General features: G+C 39.0%; 1 protein-coding gene across 1 annotated transcript in view; it reads left to right on the top strand.

The window, feature by feature from the left end:
- Positions 1 to 16,797, top strand: part of LOC135463049 (uncharacterized) — a 23,152-nt gene extending 6,355 nt beyond the window's left edge. The window contains exons 3-11 of the mRNA XM_064740369.1: positions 335 to 447; positions 2,360 to 2,457; positions 4,085 to 4,233; positions 5,427 to 5,559; positions 10,658 to 10,778; positions 11,481 to 11,625; positions 12,433 to 12,580; positions 14,379 to 14,493; positions 15,851 to 16,797. Coding sequence (XP_064596439.1) covers positions 335 to 447; positions 2,360 to 2,457; positions 4,085 to 4,233; positions 5,427 to 5,559; positions 10,658 to 10,778; positions 11,481 to 11,625; positions 12,433 to 12,580; positions 14,379 to 14,493; positions 15,851 to 16,047 — 1,219 coding nt within the window. The 3' untranslated portion in view covers positions 16,048 to 16,797. The remainder of the gene's footprint in view (positions 1 to 334; positions 448 to 2,359; positions 2,458 to 4,084; positions 4,234 to 5,426; positions 5,560 to 10,657; positions 10,779 to 11,480; positions 11,626 to 12,432; positions 12,581 to 14,378; positions 14,494 to 15,850) is intronic.
- The last annotated feature ends 1,431 nt before the right edge of the window (positions 16,798 to 18,228 follow it).

The raw sequence follows: 18,228 nt of genomic DNA, 5'->3' as shown, positions 1-18,228 counted from the left end.
GAAATGAATTCAAATTTGCATAGTTACGTGTTATTTCAAAACTACACAAAACAAAAAAGGAACTGAGCAGAATCTCCAATATTTGGCTCAGTCTGCAATGTTGTTATTTATTTATTTATTTATTATTTATTTGTTTATTTCGTTGTTGTTTATCACCATACTCAAGACTTTTTCACATACAGGTGGTAAATTTCATGAGTGGGGAAAACCGAAGTAAACCTCAGACTTTAATGTAAAAGCAAGTTCATTTTACACGGGAGTTTTTTTTTTCTCTTTCAGGCACTGACGTGGATCGATATGGTTAATACTCTGGTAATGGCTCTGAACTCCACAGAAGAGACGGAGGACAGTCCTGTTACCGGACAACGCTGCTGTGGACGTTTTCAACCAAACCTTTCCAATGCCCCCCTGAAGCTGACCTTCCGAAACTTCTCAATAACGCAGCAGGTGAGAATGACCGATGTTGACTGAGGTTACTTGTTCCTTATCCCATGTTCGCCTCACCAATGTGGTCGCTGCGAACTCAAGCCCAGCTCTGCCTTTTTTCTTACAACCACAATGCTGGCCACCGTCGAACAAGTGAAATACTTTCGAATACAGTGCAAAACACTAATCAAATAAATATATAAATATAACAGTTACCTATTCCCGATTTCTAATTTATTGAGTCACAATAAAATAACACGGAATGCTCTCTGCATCAACTCCTCTGACTCATTCAATCATTTTTAGTTAACTTATTAATTAGGGTCAATAGGACCCTGTACGACAACTTTCAACTCTTAATTAAGCTTATATATATTTCAAGCAGCAGTACCGGTTTTGGTTATTTCTCTGCAACCGAAAACCTATTTGAGATGCATTCTTTATTTATTCATCTGATCAAATCGATCAGTGAAAACAAAATTTTGAGGGTACTTCCGGGTTCTAAAATTCAGTACTTAGTTTAGAGTTTATTCTCACCAGAAGACCGCCGACAATCTAGCTATAATGGATGGCTAGATTGATGGAATGGATCAGAGAAGTGGATGTAGAGTTCATTTGATTTTATGTTTTTGTGGCAGAATGAAATTCGTAACTCGCGGAAACTTGGGTTCCGAGGTTGCAGATCAAGGAACTTGTGTTTACCACCATTGGGTAGGCAGAGTCACCTCCCCTGAATTGGTATCCAAGGGAAAGAACAGAGTAGCCAATTTAAAAAAAAATAGTGCAGTGCTGGTTTTTGACCTCATCGTTGCCTAATTTTGCCTACGCAATAGGTCATTTTTGAAATACTCCACACTGTTCTTTCTGTGGACCCCGGTTATACGCCCACTCGATACATACATGCATACATACACCCCACAACTGCTTTCGCCGGAAAAGGAATAAAATCAAAGTTGTCACGAGAGGGGTGTATTATTTTTTTAGAACTTTTCCAACCGAGTAAAATGACTTACATGACATTTTGCCGCGACCTAGAGAGTATCAGTGACGTCACATCCGTATGTTTTTTCTTGAAATAGTTTATTTCAAGGTCCATTCAGTCTATGCATCCGTTTATTTCAAGGTCCACTCAGGGAATGCATGGGTTTATTTCAAGGTCTATTCTGGGAATGCATCGTAGATCTATGTGTATATGTATTTTGAATGATCTAAAAGCCTGAGTGTGTATAAGTAGCAAAAACAGGATGTGACGTCACTGGTCCCAACTTGTTCAGAAAAGGTTATCTGATAATCCAAAGTTTCAAATGCAATTTACTAGGCTAAATAATGTTCAAGAATAAATCGAACTATTTTCGTGGACAGTTTTAACAGCTCTTTCATCTGACATATACTTTACAATAGTGTTTTCTTTCCGTTGAGAGACTTCTTAGCCCGGCTGTGAAGAACAGCTATTTCAACTCCTTTATATAAAATATTTAATTTTCCCTAGCCCCTGATGTGGAAAGGAAGTTCTCCAGTTTTACGTGAGGTTTGCACTATCTTAAAGGCAAAGAAAACCATTTACTCTTTCCAGGTTTGAATACGTTCCCGATACGATATGGCTGTAATGTTGTCAACATGTCGTCACTTTTGGCCTTTGCCATGTTAATGACTTCACTTTTGGCCTTTTGCAATGTTAATGACGTCACCTTTGGCCTTTGCCATGTTAATGACAAACTTTTTCCACTTGCAGACGGTACAGTGGTACACGCCATGTTGGCAAAAGACAAACCTTATACTACACAAATGACTGACTCTTTATTTTAAATATGGCCCGATAAACAGTTGGAACGGGAGGAAATCACAAATTGCATGCCCCAGGCCGGGTTTGAACCCGCCCCTGTTTTATTCATTGATGTGGAACACTAAGACATGCCTTATTGTTTCTTTTCAGTGCCTGGAAATATGACTATAGAAGCCTTGGCAGCGATGAAGACTGTCCAAATCTCCCCTACAGAGAATACTACAGCCATATTGTGGTTCTCGCAACAAGTAAATATTTAATTAAACTTACGATGCTGGCTTCCTCCCCGGTGGTATGTGGAAAGGTTTTCCACCAGTCTGTGTATGGTCCTGAGTGACCTCTGTCCGGTTTCTGTCTGGGAAAATATTCTTTAGTACACCGCAAAACACCAATCCAAAAAGTAAATAAATGAAAATTAAACTTACACAAAGTAAGAAAAAAAAAATGAAAATTTTATAATTCTGGTTATCATCCATGCAGTAATCAGAAGTAGTTATTAACAGTGCGCATGTCCGGGATTTCTTCGCTGCGGGACACACATACGTGGATGACCTGTATCCACGTTAAAGCATTGTAACCCTGGACAGTCACACACAACGTCAGGAATTTCTTACAACTTGTCATTTTATGTGAATCTTTTTGAAATCTGAAACTTTACTTGGACTCGGTCTTAGTTTCATGTTTTCCTCCAGGCTCCTCCGGGCTCCTCCGGGCTCTGTCCGGTTACTTCCCATCGTAAATGGCCGCCGTCAAATAAGTGAAATATTAAGCACGACGTACTTAAAACTTACTTACGACGTACTTACGACGTACAAAAAATATTACACATTAAGCAACTAGAACGGAGGTAAACTCCTGGGCTATTACTACAACCTTGGCTCTTATAGAATAGGCAAAAATCTCTATCTGCTTTTGTTTATTCCAAGTACACTTCAGTACAGACCACTTAAAGCAGCTTTTTGGCAAGGAGGTATGGACGGAAACGCCATTGCGTAGAATTATTTGCGTCAAGACCATTAAATGTTTCCGGGATTCAGGTTATTCTAATCACCAATCGTCAAATCATGAAGAAATATCGCCACATAAATCATTCCCAGTAACTTGGAGAACGAAACTTACATTCTTAGCCGGGTAAAACATAATTCTCATCAAGTAATCAGTGTCCTTTGTGGAGAGTTTCGCGTAAACACGCTGAGAGAAACGTTTGTGTCAGTTGTCTCAAAAATCGGAGGTACACAATTGAGCTCATTCAAATCTGTCATATGACCAGATCAACTGAGTCGTGAAGCTCATCTGGCCAAATTGTTGACTCACTTGGTTAGTCGGAAAACTCACAGCAATCTTTCATGACTCTCAAGCTGATCTGGCCATATGACTCAATTTTTGAAAGTTGAATTAGCTTAATTGCATAATATTTTTGAGTCAGTTGCCAAACTTTTCTCTCGCTGCACGAGGTAAATGAGGGCTATATGGTTTCCTCAGTGCTGCAAATATTATATCAATCCGTTTGAATCGCTTAAGATAGCTATTAATCGAAGGATGTCCTGACTGAGGTCAGAGACAGACAATGTCAACTTGGTCCCAATGTCAACTGAAGTTAGACAACAGTTATGGCAAGGATAAAGCGACCATTTTCTCGATGTGTGCAAGTTTGCTTATTTTGAACTGCAAGATTCTCGTTTATAATGCATGACAAAAACAAAAGGGTAGGTGCTTTAAATAAATAGGATACTCTTTGGATACATACATACATCAGATCTAGTGTTGTCTTTTTTTTTACCACTACTTATATCTCTACACTGTTCACTTGAATGATATGAGCATACGTGTATTGGAAATATTCTGCCATCCCCTTTTGTTTTTAACTGCAAATAGATGGAAGATTATTTCGTGAACAATGCTAAAGTGAAAAGTAGCAATATGATGGCGTCGAACGGCTATCTACACATCCTGGACCAAGTGCTGTATCCACCGAGTGATTCGCAGACGCTTACCGAGGTGATCAATACGGTCAACCGCTACAGGTAAGGCTTACAACTGATATTTTAGTATGATGCGTGATGTGAATATTGATTTCACTCAGTCGCCAAGAACACACCTTGCGTCTTTCCAACATCACTGACTGCGGACTGCTTCTCTTTGCCTGATTCCGTCCTATTTTCGTACTTTATATACTGTCTTAGTTCTTTGGTAGTTTGTGTCAAACGTCGTGGTGGGAATTGTCCTTTCGATTTTTGACACAGAACGTTCTTATTGGTTGACGTCTGGTATACGAATGTATGTATCGACGCATAGGTCCTCTATTCTTCTTTATTAATAGATAAAGACTGCAACAAGGAGGCACATTACATGTACTCTAAGGACTCCTTCGTCGTCATATAACTGAAAAATTGTTAAATATATCGTTAAAGCCCAAGCACTCACTCACTCACTCAGCAGAAAAAGGCAAGAAATAATTTAACCTTACTTATTTAAAAAGAGAGATGGAAACAGACTTAAAACCTAAACAGTCGTTTCTCTATGATGTGCTTGGTGACTCCGTCGATCAGCTTTCAACTTGGAGTTCTTATACGGCGATGCGATAGGCCATATTAATAACACGGATTCGGTGGTATTATCGTTAGAGTGTCCACCTCGAAGACAGGATACCAAGCAATTGTACTTGCTGCTGCCTCGCTTGGCGATTAGAGCAAGCAAACAGGACTGGTTGGTCCAGTGTCAGTAGAATGTGAGTGAATGGTTTCTCATGTCTGGAATCATCGGCGTGTCACTTCAGTGACGTCGGCGATTTGGCGGAATGGGTTTTCCTCACCACAAGAATGTATACACCCCTAATGACTCGAAAATTGTCGACTATGATGAAAAATACAAAACATTCATGTACATACAGTGTAAAAGGACTGGCAACCGCTTGTGTTGTCAGATTTGTCCAGAAAGGATGATGGTCCACCTGTCAAGTGGTTTTACACAAAATTACGTGGTAATATAGATATGTATTGTTTAAAATTCCTTGGTGTAGAACGGCGTACTGACAATATACTGCAACCGTGTTTGTTTGTTTTTTTCAGAGGCCATGTAATCACCCTCTCCCTGCGCATGTCACAAATGTCTCGCAGTACGAGACAACTGCTCGGCAATGGACATTAGGCACCTTGCCAACCATTGCTGTACGCATAGACCTAATACAGGGGAATAATTTTGGTGTTGTTTATTGCAGCGGCCTGAAAGAATTACTCGCAAACGTTACAACGTTCCCATGGCAGGAAGGACAGAATTACACTGTATTTGTCCCCAGCAATGATGTCATCACTGACGAGATTAAGGCCATGAACGAAACCCAACTGCTTCCGGTTTGTATTTTACAGTCTCACTGGACCTTAAATTTGTTACTAGTGTGTTTAACAGTCAGATACAAACCTATATGGCCGTGCGTGGGAAGGCCTGTCCGCAACCTCCACATGGTCATGAATTTTCCCATGGCTCTGCCCGGTTTCCTCCTACCATAATTCCGGCCGCCGTCGTACAAGTGAAATAATTTAGAGTAAGGCGTAAAACACCAATCAAATAAATAAATAAACCAAACCTATATGAATTAACTTTTGGTGTTGGTAGCCTCTTAGGAAATTTTACATAAAAGGAAACTGCTGTAAATACTTTAGAAATAGAGTATAGGCTAGATGTACAAGAAGTACTGCGCAGATACAAATAGAGTATAGCCTAGATGTACAAGAAGTACTGAGCAGCTACAAACAGAGTGTTGGCTAGATGTGCAAGAAGTAACGAGCAGATACAAACAGAGTACATGCTAGATGTACAAGACGTACTGAGCAGACACAAACAGAGTATAGGCTAGATGTACAATAAATACTAAGCAGATACAAACAGAGTATAGGCTACATGTAAAAGAAGTACTAAGCAGATACAAATAGAATATAAGCTAGATGTACAGGAAGTACTGAACAGATACAAATAGAGTATAGGCTAGATATGCAAGAACTACTGTGCAGATACAAATAGAGTGTAGGCTACATGTACAAGAAGCACTGAGCAGATACAAATAGAGTATAGCCTAGATGTACAAGAAGTACTGAGCAGATACAAATAGAGTATATGCTAGATGTACAAGAAGTACTGCGCAGAAACAAATAGGGTATAGCCTAGATCTACAGGAAGTACTGCGCAGATACAAGTAGAGTATAGGCTAGATGTGCAAGAAGTACTGAGCAGATACAAACAGAGTACATGCTAGATGTACAAGCCATACTGAGCAGATACAAACAGAGTATAGGCTAGATGTACAAAAAGTACTAAGCAGATACAAACAGAGTATAGGCTACATGTACAAGAAGTTCTGAGCATATACAAATAGAATATAAGCTAGATGTACAAGAAGTACTGAACAGATACAAACAGACTATAGGCTAGATGTACAAGAAGTACTGAGCAGATACAAACAGAGTATACGCTAGATGTACAAGAAGTACTGAACAGATACAAATAGAGTAATGGCTAGATGTACAAGTACTGAGCAAATACAAATAGAGTGTAGGCTAGATGTAAAAGAACTACTGTGCAGATACAAATAGAGTATAGGCCAGATGTACAAGAAGTTCTGAGCAGATACAAACAGAGTAATGGCTAGATGTACAAAAAGTACTGCGCAGATACAAATAGAGTATGAGCTAGATGTACAAGAAGTACTGAGCAGTTACAAATAGAGTATAGGCTAGAAGTTCAAGAAGTACTGAGCAGATACAAATAGAGTGTAGGCTAGATGTACAAGAACTACTGAACAGATACAAATAGAGTATAGGCTAGATGTACAAGAAGTACTAAACATATATCAATAGAGTATACGCTAGATGTACAAGAAGTACTACGTAGATACAGAGTATAGGCTAGATGTACAAGAAGTACTGAACAGATACAAACAGAGTAATGGCTATATGTACAAAAAGTAGTGCGCAGATACAAATAGAGTATGAACTAGATGTACAAGAAGTACTGAGCAGTTACAAATGGAGTATAGACTAGATGTACAAGAAGTACTGAGCAGATACAAATAGGGTGTAGACTAGATGTACAAGAAGTACTGAGCAGATGCAAATATAGTGTAGGCTAGATGTACAAGAAGTTCTGAGAAGATACAAGTAAAGTATAGGCTAGATGTACAAGAAGCGCTGCGCAGATGCAAATTGTACAGGAAGTACTGAGCAGTTACAAATGGAGTATAGGCTAGATGTACAAGAAGTACTGAGCAAATACAAATAGAGTATAGTCTAGATGTACAAGAAGTACTGTGCAGATACAAACAGAGTATAAGCTGGATGTGCCAGAAGTACTGAACATATATCAATAGAGTATAGGCTAGATGTACAAGAAGTACTACGCAGATACAAATAGAGTATAGGCTATATGTACAAGAAGCGCTGCGCAGATACAAATTGTACAGGAAGTCCTGAACAGATACAAATAGAGTATAGGCTGGATGTACAAAAAGTACTAAACAGATACAAACAGAATATAGGCTAGATGTACAAGAAGTACTGAGCAGATACAAATAGAGTACATGCTAGATGTACAAGAAGTACTGCGCAGATACAAACAGATTATAGGCTAGATGTACAAGAACTACTGCGCACATACAAATAGAGTATTCGCTAGATGTACAAGAAGTACTGAGCAGATACAAACAAAGTATACGTTAGATGTACAAGAAGTACTGTGCAGATACAAACAGAGTATACGCTAGATGTACAACAAGTACTGAGCAGATACAAATAGAGTATAGGCTATATGTACAAGAACTACTGCGCAGATACAGATGGAGTATACGCTAGATGTACAAGAAGTACTGAGCAGATACAAACAGAGTATACGCTAGATGTACAAGAAGTACTTCGGAGATACAAACAGAGTATATGCTAGATGTACAAGAAGTACTGAGCAGATACAAATAGAATATAGGCCAGATGTACAGGGAGGACTGACCAGATACAAACAGAGTATAGGCCAGATGTACAGGAAGGACTGTGCAGGTACAAATAAAGTAATAGCTAGATGTACAAGAAGTACTGAGCAGATACAAATAGAGTATAGGCCAGATGTACAAGAAGTACTGAACAGATACAAATAGAGTACATGCTAGATGTACAAGAAGTACTTCGCAGATACAAATAGAGTATAGGCTAGAGGTACAAGAAGTACTGAGCAGATACAAGTAGAGTATAGGCTACATGTACAAGAAGTACTGCGCAGATGCAAATAGAGTAATAGCTAGATTTACAAGAAGTACTTTAGCAGATACAAACAAAGTATAGGCTAGATGCACAAGAAGTACTGTGCAGGCACAGATAGAGTGTAGGCTAGATGTACAAGAAGTACTGAACAGATACAAATAGAGTAATGGCTAGATGTACAAGAAGTACTGTGCAGGCACAAATAGGGTGTAGACTAGATGTACAAGAAGTACTTTAGCAGATACAAATACCTGCTGTAGGATTGCAGTATTGACATACTATCGGCCCTGTCAGGTTTCCTCACACCATATTGCCGGTCGGCGTCGTATAAGTGAAATATTCTTGAATATGGCGTAAAACTTCAATCAAATAAATGAATAATATACCACCGAATTACGTGCTTTCACTTCTTCTGCAACCTAACATATTGTTGATTTATAGATGATTGGTGTTTGTATCCTATTTGGCCGCGAAAGGGGCCTCCGTGGCTCAGTCGGATAGCGCGCTAGCGCAGCGTAGTAACCCAGAAGCCTCTCACCAATGCGGTCGCTGTGAGTTCAAGATCAGCTTATGCTGGCTTCCTCTCCGAGGAAGTACGTAGGAAGGTCTTCCAGCAACCTGTGGATGGTCGTGGGTTTCCCCCGGGCTCTGCCCGGTTTCCACCCACCATAATGCTGGCCGCCGTCATACAAGTGAAATATTCCTGAGTACGGCGTAAAACAACAATCAAAAAAAATTTGGCGGCGAAAACAACATGAAACAATGTTGCACTTTTACAGCAACTTGTTGACGTAATTACACAAATGGCCGTAGCATTTCTGTGGGAATGAATGAATGAATGAATGAATGATTATGGATTAACTTCACATAGACAATATTACCGCCATTTTGTGGCGAACACAGTCGGAAGAAAGCTGTTTATTTACAGAAAAATATACTTAAGTTCAAACTGCCAGGAAATTTTACTGCGGAAAAATACAATTCCTGCTTAAACTAGACGAAGCATCCCTGAGGCCTCTTCTGTTTGCATTGTTTAAATGTGCTTGTATGTTGAATGTGGTGACAGTACAGCATTTTTAGTAATTCTAAGCCAGTGACTTCTAATAAGTTGCTATTAAAATCAATGCACATTTTTTATTTTAATTAATTCTGCTCAATCCATTGTGCGTATTTCACCGGTTACGTGTGACCATTTGCCAGATATCACACTGTCGTCGTTGTTCTGGTCTAACTCTCTGTGCTGTACCCGTATTTCACCGGTTACGTGTGACCATTTGCCAGATATCACACTGTCGTCGTTGTTCTGGTCTAACTCTCTGTGCTGTAGCCGTATTTTACCGGTTACGTGTGACCATTTGCCAGCTATCACACTGTCGTCGTTGTTCTGGTCTAACTCTCTGTGCTGTAGCCGTATTTCACCGGTTACGTGTGACCATTTGTCAGATATCACACTGCCGTGAGTGCTCTGTTCTTATTCTCCATGCCATACGTCTTTAATTATATTGTACTCCTGCATAAAATATTGTATTCTGCTGGTGGCATCCCCGCGGCCTGGTACCTTGACATTGTTTTAATGTGATTGTGTGTTGAATGTGATGACAACACAGCATTTTGAGTAATTCTAGACCAGTGACGTCTAATAAATTGCAATAAACATCACTGCATATTTTTCTCACCTCCTTGTGCTTAAGCCATAGTGTCAGAGGGCAATTAAATTGCTATTATTTATGTATTTACATGAACAAATAGAATAAAACCCTGACTGAAGTAAATTGACAAAAGGCCATAATATTTCACCAGTTACGTGTGACCTTTTGCAAGCAATCAAGTCGATAGGTTTGGCAAAATTTTGTCAGAGCGCGCTGCATTTAAAAACCTGATGTAGTTACCTATTGCCAAATACATCGAGGCTGTCAGTGTCGCCGTTCGCTGTGAGCATCACCAAGGAATATTAGACCCATGCGGCCTGTGAAAAATCGACAGACGAGAAGATAGGGAACATAAGTGTCTGCAAACTTAAGGCCGTGGGAACGTATTAAATTTTGATAGATACTGTTTGTCAAAGACACTGTGACACACTGCCACATCAACTGCATCAGGTCTTAAAAGGAACGCGCTCTGACTTTGGTATTAGGCCATCCTTGGCCAAACAAAATTTGACCAAACCTTCAGTCAGAGCAGTCTCGGATTATTATTCCTTCACCCACAGGTATTACAGCAGCACGTTGCAACGGCGCCTCTGTTCACCAGGTGGTTAAAGATGTCATCTGATCCCTTGAACACGCTCAACGCAGACGATAAGATTCATGTCAGTTATATGGATGAAACACGTGAGTTCTTTCCGCCCTGTGTCCAAAAGTCTCTCTGCTAGGAGTCATAGAAAACCACTTCAAACCCCGAAAATTTGACGACGGCAAAACGGGATCATTCTCTATTTTTCTGTGGTTTCATTATCCAGAATGTCCGTCAAATATATCATACTCCTCACAGCGGATGCAGCGCTCTCTACGCTCACTATATTTCTTTCTTTTTATTTATTGTCACCACTAGTACATTTTGTACAGAAATCTTGAAGACCACAATGTTTCTGTAGTCATTCTGATGAGGAAAGAAATGCCAGAAGACGCTTGATACATATATATGTACGTTCTTTTTATTTATTTATTTATTTATTTATTTATTTATTTATTTATTTGACTGGTGGTTTATACCGTACTCAAGAATATTTCACTTATTCGACGACGAGCAGCATTATGGTAAGAGGACACCGGGCGCTCTTTTTAACACGCGTAACAAGATTGTACCTTTCATCTCGGGCAATTTTATGGATGAATACTGATTACAGATTGTCAGTGGTAACGATAACCCTATACAGACCTACGTGCGTCACACGGGCTCCAGAGGTCAAGCTTGGCAAGGGCATGGTTGTAAGCATGAAAAGAGAGCGTAGAGAGCGACATGTGCGCTGCTGGAAGTATGCAACTCAATTTCCTTAATTATTTATTTATGCTGTTGTTGTTGTGTCCATCTAGTGTTTGTTGGCGTTAACGACCACTGGGCGATCGTGGACCAGATCAACGCAAACATGCCGACCACAAATGGCGTCCTTCACATTATCAACGCTGTCATTGGAGTAACGCCCGGCGTCAGCGTCTACCAACAGCTAAGTTTGTCGAAGTACGTCGTCTCACGTCAGATAATTTTGGCTTGTATCCCAAAACCTAGCTTTGACACTTGTAACGGAGCGCCCAGCTTCGGTGAAACCTGCTTCCACTCGGATAATTTAACTCAAATAACAACTCGAACCGCCTTTATATTTGGTATGCACCGTTTTCTCAGAAGAGTAGATATGTCAAAGCCTGCATCGGTAAACTATCGTTTACAGCCATCAGCTTAAACTCTTGACAGCAAAATCCAATGTCTACAGTACCCTTAGATTTTAAGACAATAAAACGACAAAAAAGCAAATACCGGTACATTCTCAACAAAAAAAACTTGACTTTAAATTAACATCCTGGATGGAAGTTCAATTAAAAAACATGGAGGACGTTGGTTCAATTCAAAAGTTTGAACGACTGGATTAGTGTTAAAAGATTGTGTACCAATGCAATGTTTGACATGGCTGTCTTTGCCTGTGCATACCTAGGATAGGGCGCTACGTTAGCAGTGTCCCAGTTAGCTTTGGGCTATTGGCTAGTAGTTCTGATTGAATTATTTATTTGTTTCCATGTTGCTCTCAAGAATATTCAGTTACACGGTGGTCTTACGCTTGACGGAAACCTACATGGTGGTCTTATGGGTGAAGGAGACCTACTCGGCGGTCTTACGTGTGAAGCAACCTGCGGATGGTTGTGGATTACCCCCAGGCTCTGCCCGGTTTCCTCCCACAATATTGCTGGCCGCCGTCGTATAAGTAAAATATTCTTGAGTACAGCATTAAACACCAATAAAATATATGATAAATCTCCACCTTTTTTATCGAAGCATGTGGACAGAAACAAAGACGAAGCTATTGGGCGTGGAAGCTATTAAGACTGAGCTGATGAAGGCCGATCAGAACTTTACATTATTAGCCCCTTCTGCTGCAGCCTGGCAAAAAATGAAGAATGTGGAAGTGAAGGACGCAGAAATGGTAATTTATGTTAAACGCAAAATGTATTAACTTATTTGACTGTAGTCTTGCGCTCTAGAAACTCACGACCATCCGCAGGTTGCTGTGGCAGATCTTTCCAGGCCTTGATTCATCATATCGACCAATCAAAAGTCTGAGCTCGGTTGTGCAGGCACTACTTTTTTTACTTTTCGTCTGGAAATGTCAACATGGCCGACTTTCGACAAGAAAATGTCCTAAAAATTGACAGAAAAAGGGCGCACCAGAGTTATAAATAAATATTAAAAGCCGTTATGTAAATAAATTTTGTCTGTACTATATTATACTCCGCCATGTACTTGTCATTTACTGATGACTCTTCACTTGACCTATATATGAGATATCACTACGTGGTTAGACGTTTAAATCGTAATGATTTTTCCTCCATTAATTTACGATATGTTATATTTATGGGGTAAATAGGATATGAAATTCGTGACCCTCGATATCAACTTGAATAGTAGTTTTCATTTGTTCCAAGCCTCCGACGAGTTTAATAAATTTGACATCTTTGGGTCACTCATTACATATCCTCTACGAATCTGTATGCTCCACATGTCGGTGGTCTGTTCAATTCTTGGATATGACGTTGAAAAACAATGAAATAAATAAATATATAATTTATTACTGACGATATTCAGGACAGCCCCGGTAGGTGGATTCACAAATATCACACACAAGTTACTAATAGTTGAAAGCCAATAGAGTTCACTCGCCATTTCACCATCTCGATCATAAGAAAATCCCATGTACACGGGGCCAACACGTACGACCCAACTCACACGTGGTCCACACACGCTCAGTGATTTTGTCAATACAATTAATGGTGAATATCGACAATAATATTGACTGTCTTTTTTCGTAATGAAATCCAAAATTTTGATGACAGTGTTACTGAAGGAATCAAATCATTATTGAGGCGTGATCAGTATCACTGAATGTGTGTACATGTTCTCAACATTATGGCGCAATATTTCATTGACCACGTGGACATCCATGTGAAAGCAAAATCCACAGAAAGCAAAAAGGGCTTCCCTTTTTCGCCCTGTCTTTAGACTTGAAAGAGCTATGACAAACCGAGCGATCCGACCGTGGGAACCTTTGACCTCAGATTAAATATTGATTTATTGATACTGAACGTGTGCGAAAACCAAACTTTTCCCTCAATAATTTTGACCCCAATATTGTTGACGAAAATATTGAGCGTGTGCGAACCGCTTAACATACATTCACGCCCAAGAATGTTAAAAACATGGCAAACGCACGGGAAAATTTTTACATTCATGTCAAAAATCTCGCTAAAAAACATAGTTGAGCAGCTATTCGCATGCTCGCGAGATTTCGTGACACAGCATGTGGAAATTTGACACGAGATCCATAAGCGTGTAAAGATAAACTCGCGTATGCATGAACTTTTGATGGCGAATGGAGGGCTATCGACTCCATACAAATCCTCATTTTTGGGTAGCTAGTTTCTTATCCAGATAACCGTAAGTTCTTGGCAGCGCTTTTCGTGCAAGTAAACCTACGTTGAAGACCATCTGTCTTCCACCAATATGGCGGAAAAGTCTGTCATTTATGAGTGGCAATGTTCATAAATGATATGCCAACTGTCAGTGGTTTTTTCTCGGTGAGTCCGCTTTCCTCCACCGAAAACAAAAATTACAGTAAATAAACATTTAACATGAGTAAAAACTAAATATGATGTAAATCTCTAAGATTCAGTGAACCAGTCAAGCATTGGTAAGCTTACATTCTTCACATATTATGTTTTTTTCAGGTACTGAAGCGACACGTTCTGACCATGAGCCTAACGCATGCGCAACTGATGGACAAGACTGAGGTGACAACCTTCGGCGGGGACAAACTTGATGTAAAGAAAACAGACGGCAAAAGTAAGGCAACGGGGAGTTGATTTATGCGGCATAACCGTACGTTTGTGACGCTGTATCGAAGAGTGGGTCTTCCACATTATGCTTCGACTCGTTCGGTGGCCTAAGAAGTTAGAGCGTTCACCCCGGTGTCGAGATCTGTGGTCAAACCAAAGACTTTAAATAATTGCCTCTTTTGACGCTCAGCAGTGAGAGGTTACATGACTGGTTGACTCGGTGTCAGAATTATGTGTCTGGGTGGGGTGTCATGTCTGGTGTCTTCGCCATGATACTTTAGTGGTGGCAGCACTTTGGCAGCATGGGTTTGCCCTATCACAAGAACACAGAATGTATGTACACACAGCTAATGACTCCTCTTCGTCATATGACTGAAAAATTGAATCAGAGTGCCAATCCCATGTTCCTATGCAGTTCCCGATATTCCATTGACTTAAACCGACTTAATTTCGTTGACTTAAACGTAATGTTTTATTTCTGAACGATGCTAGTAAAGATCATGTTCCCGCAACGTACTGGGCTGTTATGAATAACCCAATGTCACTTTACACCAACAAAGTTATTCTGTTATGAATAACACAATGTCACTTTACACCAACAAAGTTATTCTGTTATGAATAACACAATATCACCTTACACCAACAAAGTTATTCTGTTTTGAATAACACAATATCACCTTACACCAACAAAATCATTTATACACAATAGGTTAATTATCTATTCTTCCATTACTCGGAAAGACGACATTCTGTCAATTCAACTGATTAGTTTTTATAGTGTATAAGTGAATAATTTGTGGAACATTTGTATTGATTCATACCTGGCTTATATCATCTTCTCTGTTACATTTTGTCTGTGTGCACTGCAATGATAAACGATCACAGTTAAAGGTAGACCACTTTTCTTCCGCCAGCCTCATGTGTCTGTGTATCGCGGCGCGGAAAAGTCTGTCAGTAACCTGTCACATGTCGGTGATCGGGTTTAATCCGAGCTCTGCGTTTTCTTCATTTCATAAAACTGACAACCGTCGTATAAGTCAACAATTCTTCAGTATGATGCTATGCATCAATAACAAAATATATCAATTAATGTCAAAAGGAAATATGTCCTACATTATATCGTTCTTCTGTAAAACAAAAGCATGCCAAAGGTCGGTGGTTTAACCCGGACATGCCGTTTTCCTCTACCCCTAAAACTGACCACAATGGTATGAATCGAAAATTCGAAAAAGTATAGCGTTAAGCTACAAGAACAAAAATACATAATGTGAAAAAGAAATATGTTTTGTATTAAATTGTTCTGTAAAAATGAAAATCTTTTGCAGTGAAGTATTTCTTTATCTTATGACAATTTCCTATTGCAGTAATGCTTGCGTACACCAAGGATGACTCTACGGTAGAGGCCACGGTGGATGATAGCGGTACCATGACAACTAACGGCTACATCTACAAGATCGACACCGTGCTGTACATTAAATCTGGGGCCTGGAGAAATGGCATCTGCTTTACCACAGCAGTTCTCTCCCTTGTATGCGCTATTGTGTTTATTATGAGAGAATAAATTTTTTTCTGTTTTAGTCAAATTTCGTATTTGCGCTACGACCGAAAGGTGAGTAAGTGGTGAAATACTGTAAAACTGTCTAACAACTGTATTTTGTTTATTTCAAATATTGTCATAAAATTTAAAGGTTTAGAAGAATTAAATGTTTAGAATGATTCAACAAATGGTAAAGCTGGGATCAGCTCAAGTTTCCTAAGAAAGATAGGATCTCAAATTCTCTCCAAAAATATCGGAGGCACATTTTTTCTGGTGAGCTTTAAACGCGCCAGCTACTTATAATGAACCATTTTGGGCGTAAAAAACAAAATTTTAAAATATATTTTTTTTTCATATATTTTTGAGGGTGGGGAGACGGGTTGTCGAGAAAAGACCCTTTAACATTTTACTGTGAAAATGTTTTCAGAATGTGAACATTTGTCTGCTATAGTTACTGTTTTGCATTGTTTAAAATAGGTTCGTTTGACAATGCAAATTTTGGGCTAAAACAGGCCATGGAAGGAATGGGGAGTTGGGAGAGGAGGGAATAGTAAAATTTTACACCATGACGTATAGTTAGTAGGAAAAAAAAACTGTGGCAATCTGGTCTTAACTCCTTTCTCTCAAGTAGAAAACCGATACAGATTTTCAGAAATTCTAAACACAGACCTCTACAACGGATATTTTTTCTTACCACGACAGCTATGAGCCAATACCAGGAAAGTTGCTATTTGATGCATACCGCGGTATATAACATAGCTGACTAAAATGACGATGATAGCATTTTTTTTTTAAATTAAAGTGTTAAATTTAACAGAAACTCTGTTGTCTGAGCGATGCTAGAATGTATTCTGTTATTATACTGTGTTATTTATTTAATACTGTGTTATATAATATCTGTACATTATTGACAGTCTTGCAGAGTCTAACACCTGCTTAAAATGTATCAACACTGAGACGATGATATCGTTAGCCAACTCTGATTTGTTTACGATTTCACGTTCTTAGAAATCTTGTGAACAAATAGCGCACGCACATGAACATGTACACGGGCACACGGACGAAGAGGAGCAAATGAAGATCCCCTCAGCATTATAGAATAGACATTAAATGAAAACTCCAGAACATGGATTCAAGTGCCATGGATTTAGTTTGATTTATTTTTTTAGATTTTTCTAACCGAGTGAAATGGATTTAAAACATCAAATTCTACGGTGGTCTGTATTAAAGCATCAATAACGTCACATCCTAAGCTTTTGGCTTGAAATAGCTGGTTTTATGCTCTATTCAGTAAATGCATTCATAGATCTATATGTATATGCATTTTTAATAATGAAATGTAGCAGTTCACGTACGTTACGTCGGAAAAAAAACTGATGTGACGTCGCTGGTCTTAGTAGTATCAGAATAGGCCACCTCACAACTCAAACTTTCAAATGCGTTTTACTGCGTTGAAAAATTGCAACAAAAAGAGAAAAAAAGAACTATTTCTGTGGACAGTGTTTATTGGTCTTTCATCTCAAATATACTTAACCATAGTGTTTTCTTCGAATTTAACCACTGCTACTGTGTGGTAATATGATATAATCCGTCTTTATATGTATGCCGGTGGTCATGAGTGCTATTTTGCTTTTTAGTGCTATCTAATTTGGGTTTCTTGAATTAGTGGTTTTAGTCTTTCAACGGAAAGTTCCAGAGCTTTGATGTTGAAAAACATTTTCTTATGAAAGATTTGAATTTGATATTTTTGATGTTTTCACGCTCTTATTTTTAAAGGAGTCTCTGAGTGCTATTTTTACATGTCTTACTTCAAAGTATATTTTATTATGCAAGGATTCGCTTTTTAATTCGGTTTAATAAGTCAGTAGGGTATTGTTTTAGATTATCATAAATATTGTTTATTTTTCAAAATTCTCATTATCATAGGAAGTAGATAATATATATTTTTAAAACCAGTTGTATTTTACGTGCATGCATGTTCGTAATTGCCTGTTACATGTATAACCTATGTATCAGTTGACTGTGATTCATTTATGTCCAGAAGCAATGCATGGTAAACTTTCGACTGCCTTCACAAGTTATATGTATTGCTCTCTGCGCATGTCTTTCTGAGGCTTGCTTCAACAAGTTACTTGTTTCGTTACACACGCATGCGTAACTATCAGGTGATGCACGGTCAAACTAGTTATGAAACAGGACTCTCTC

Source organism: Liolophura sinensis, chromosome 2, assembly GCF_032854445.1.
Source record: "Liolophura sinensis isolate JHLJ2023 chromosome 2, CUHK_Ljap_v2, whole genome shotgun sequence".
NCBI lineage: Eukaryota > Metazoa > Mollusca > Polyplacophora > Chitonida > Chitonidae > Liolophura > Liolophura sinensis.
This window is presented reverse-complemented; position numbering and strand designations above follow the sequence as displayed.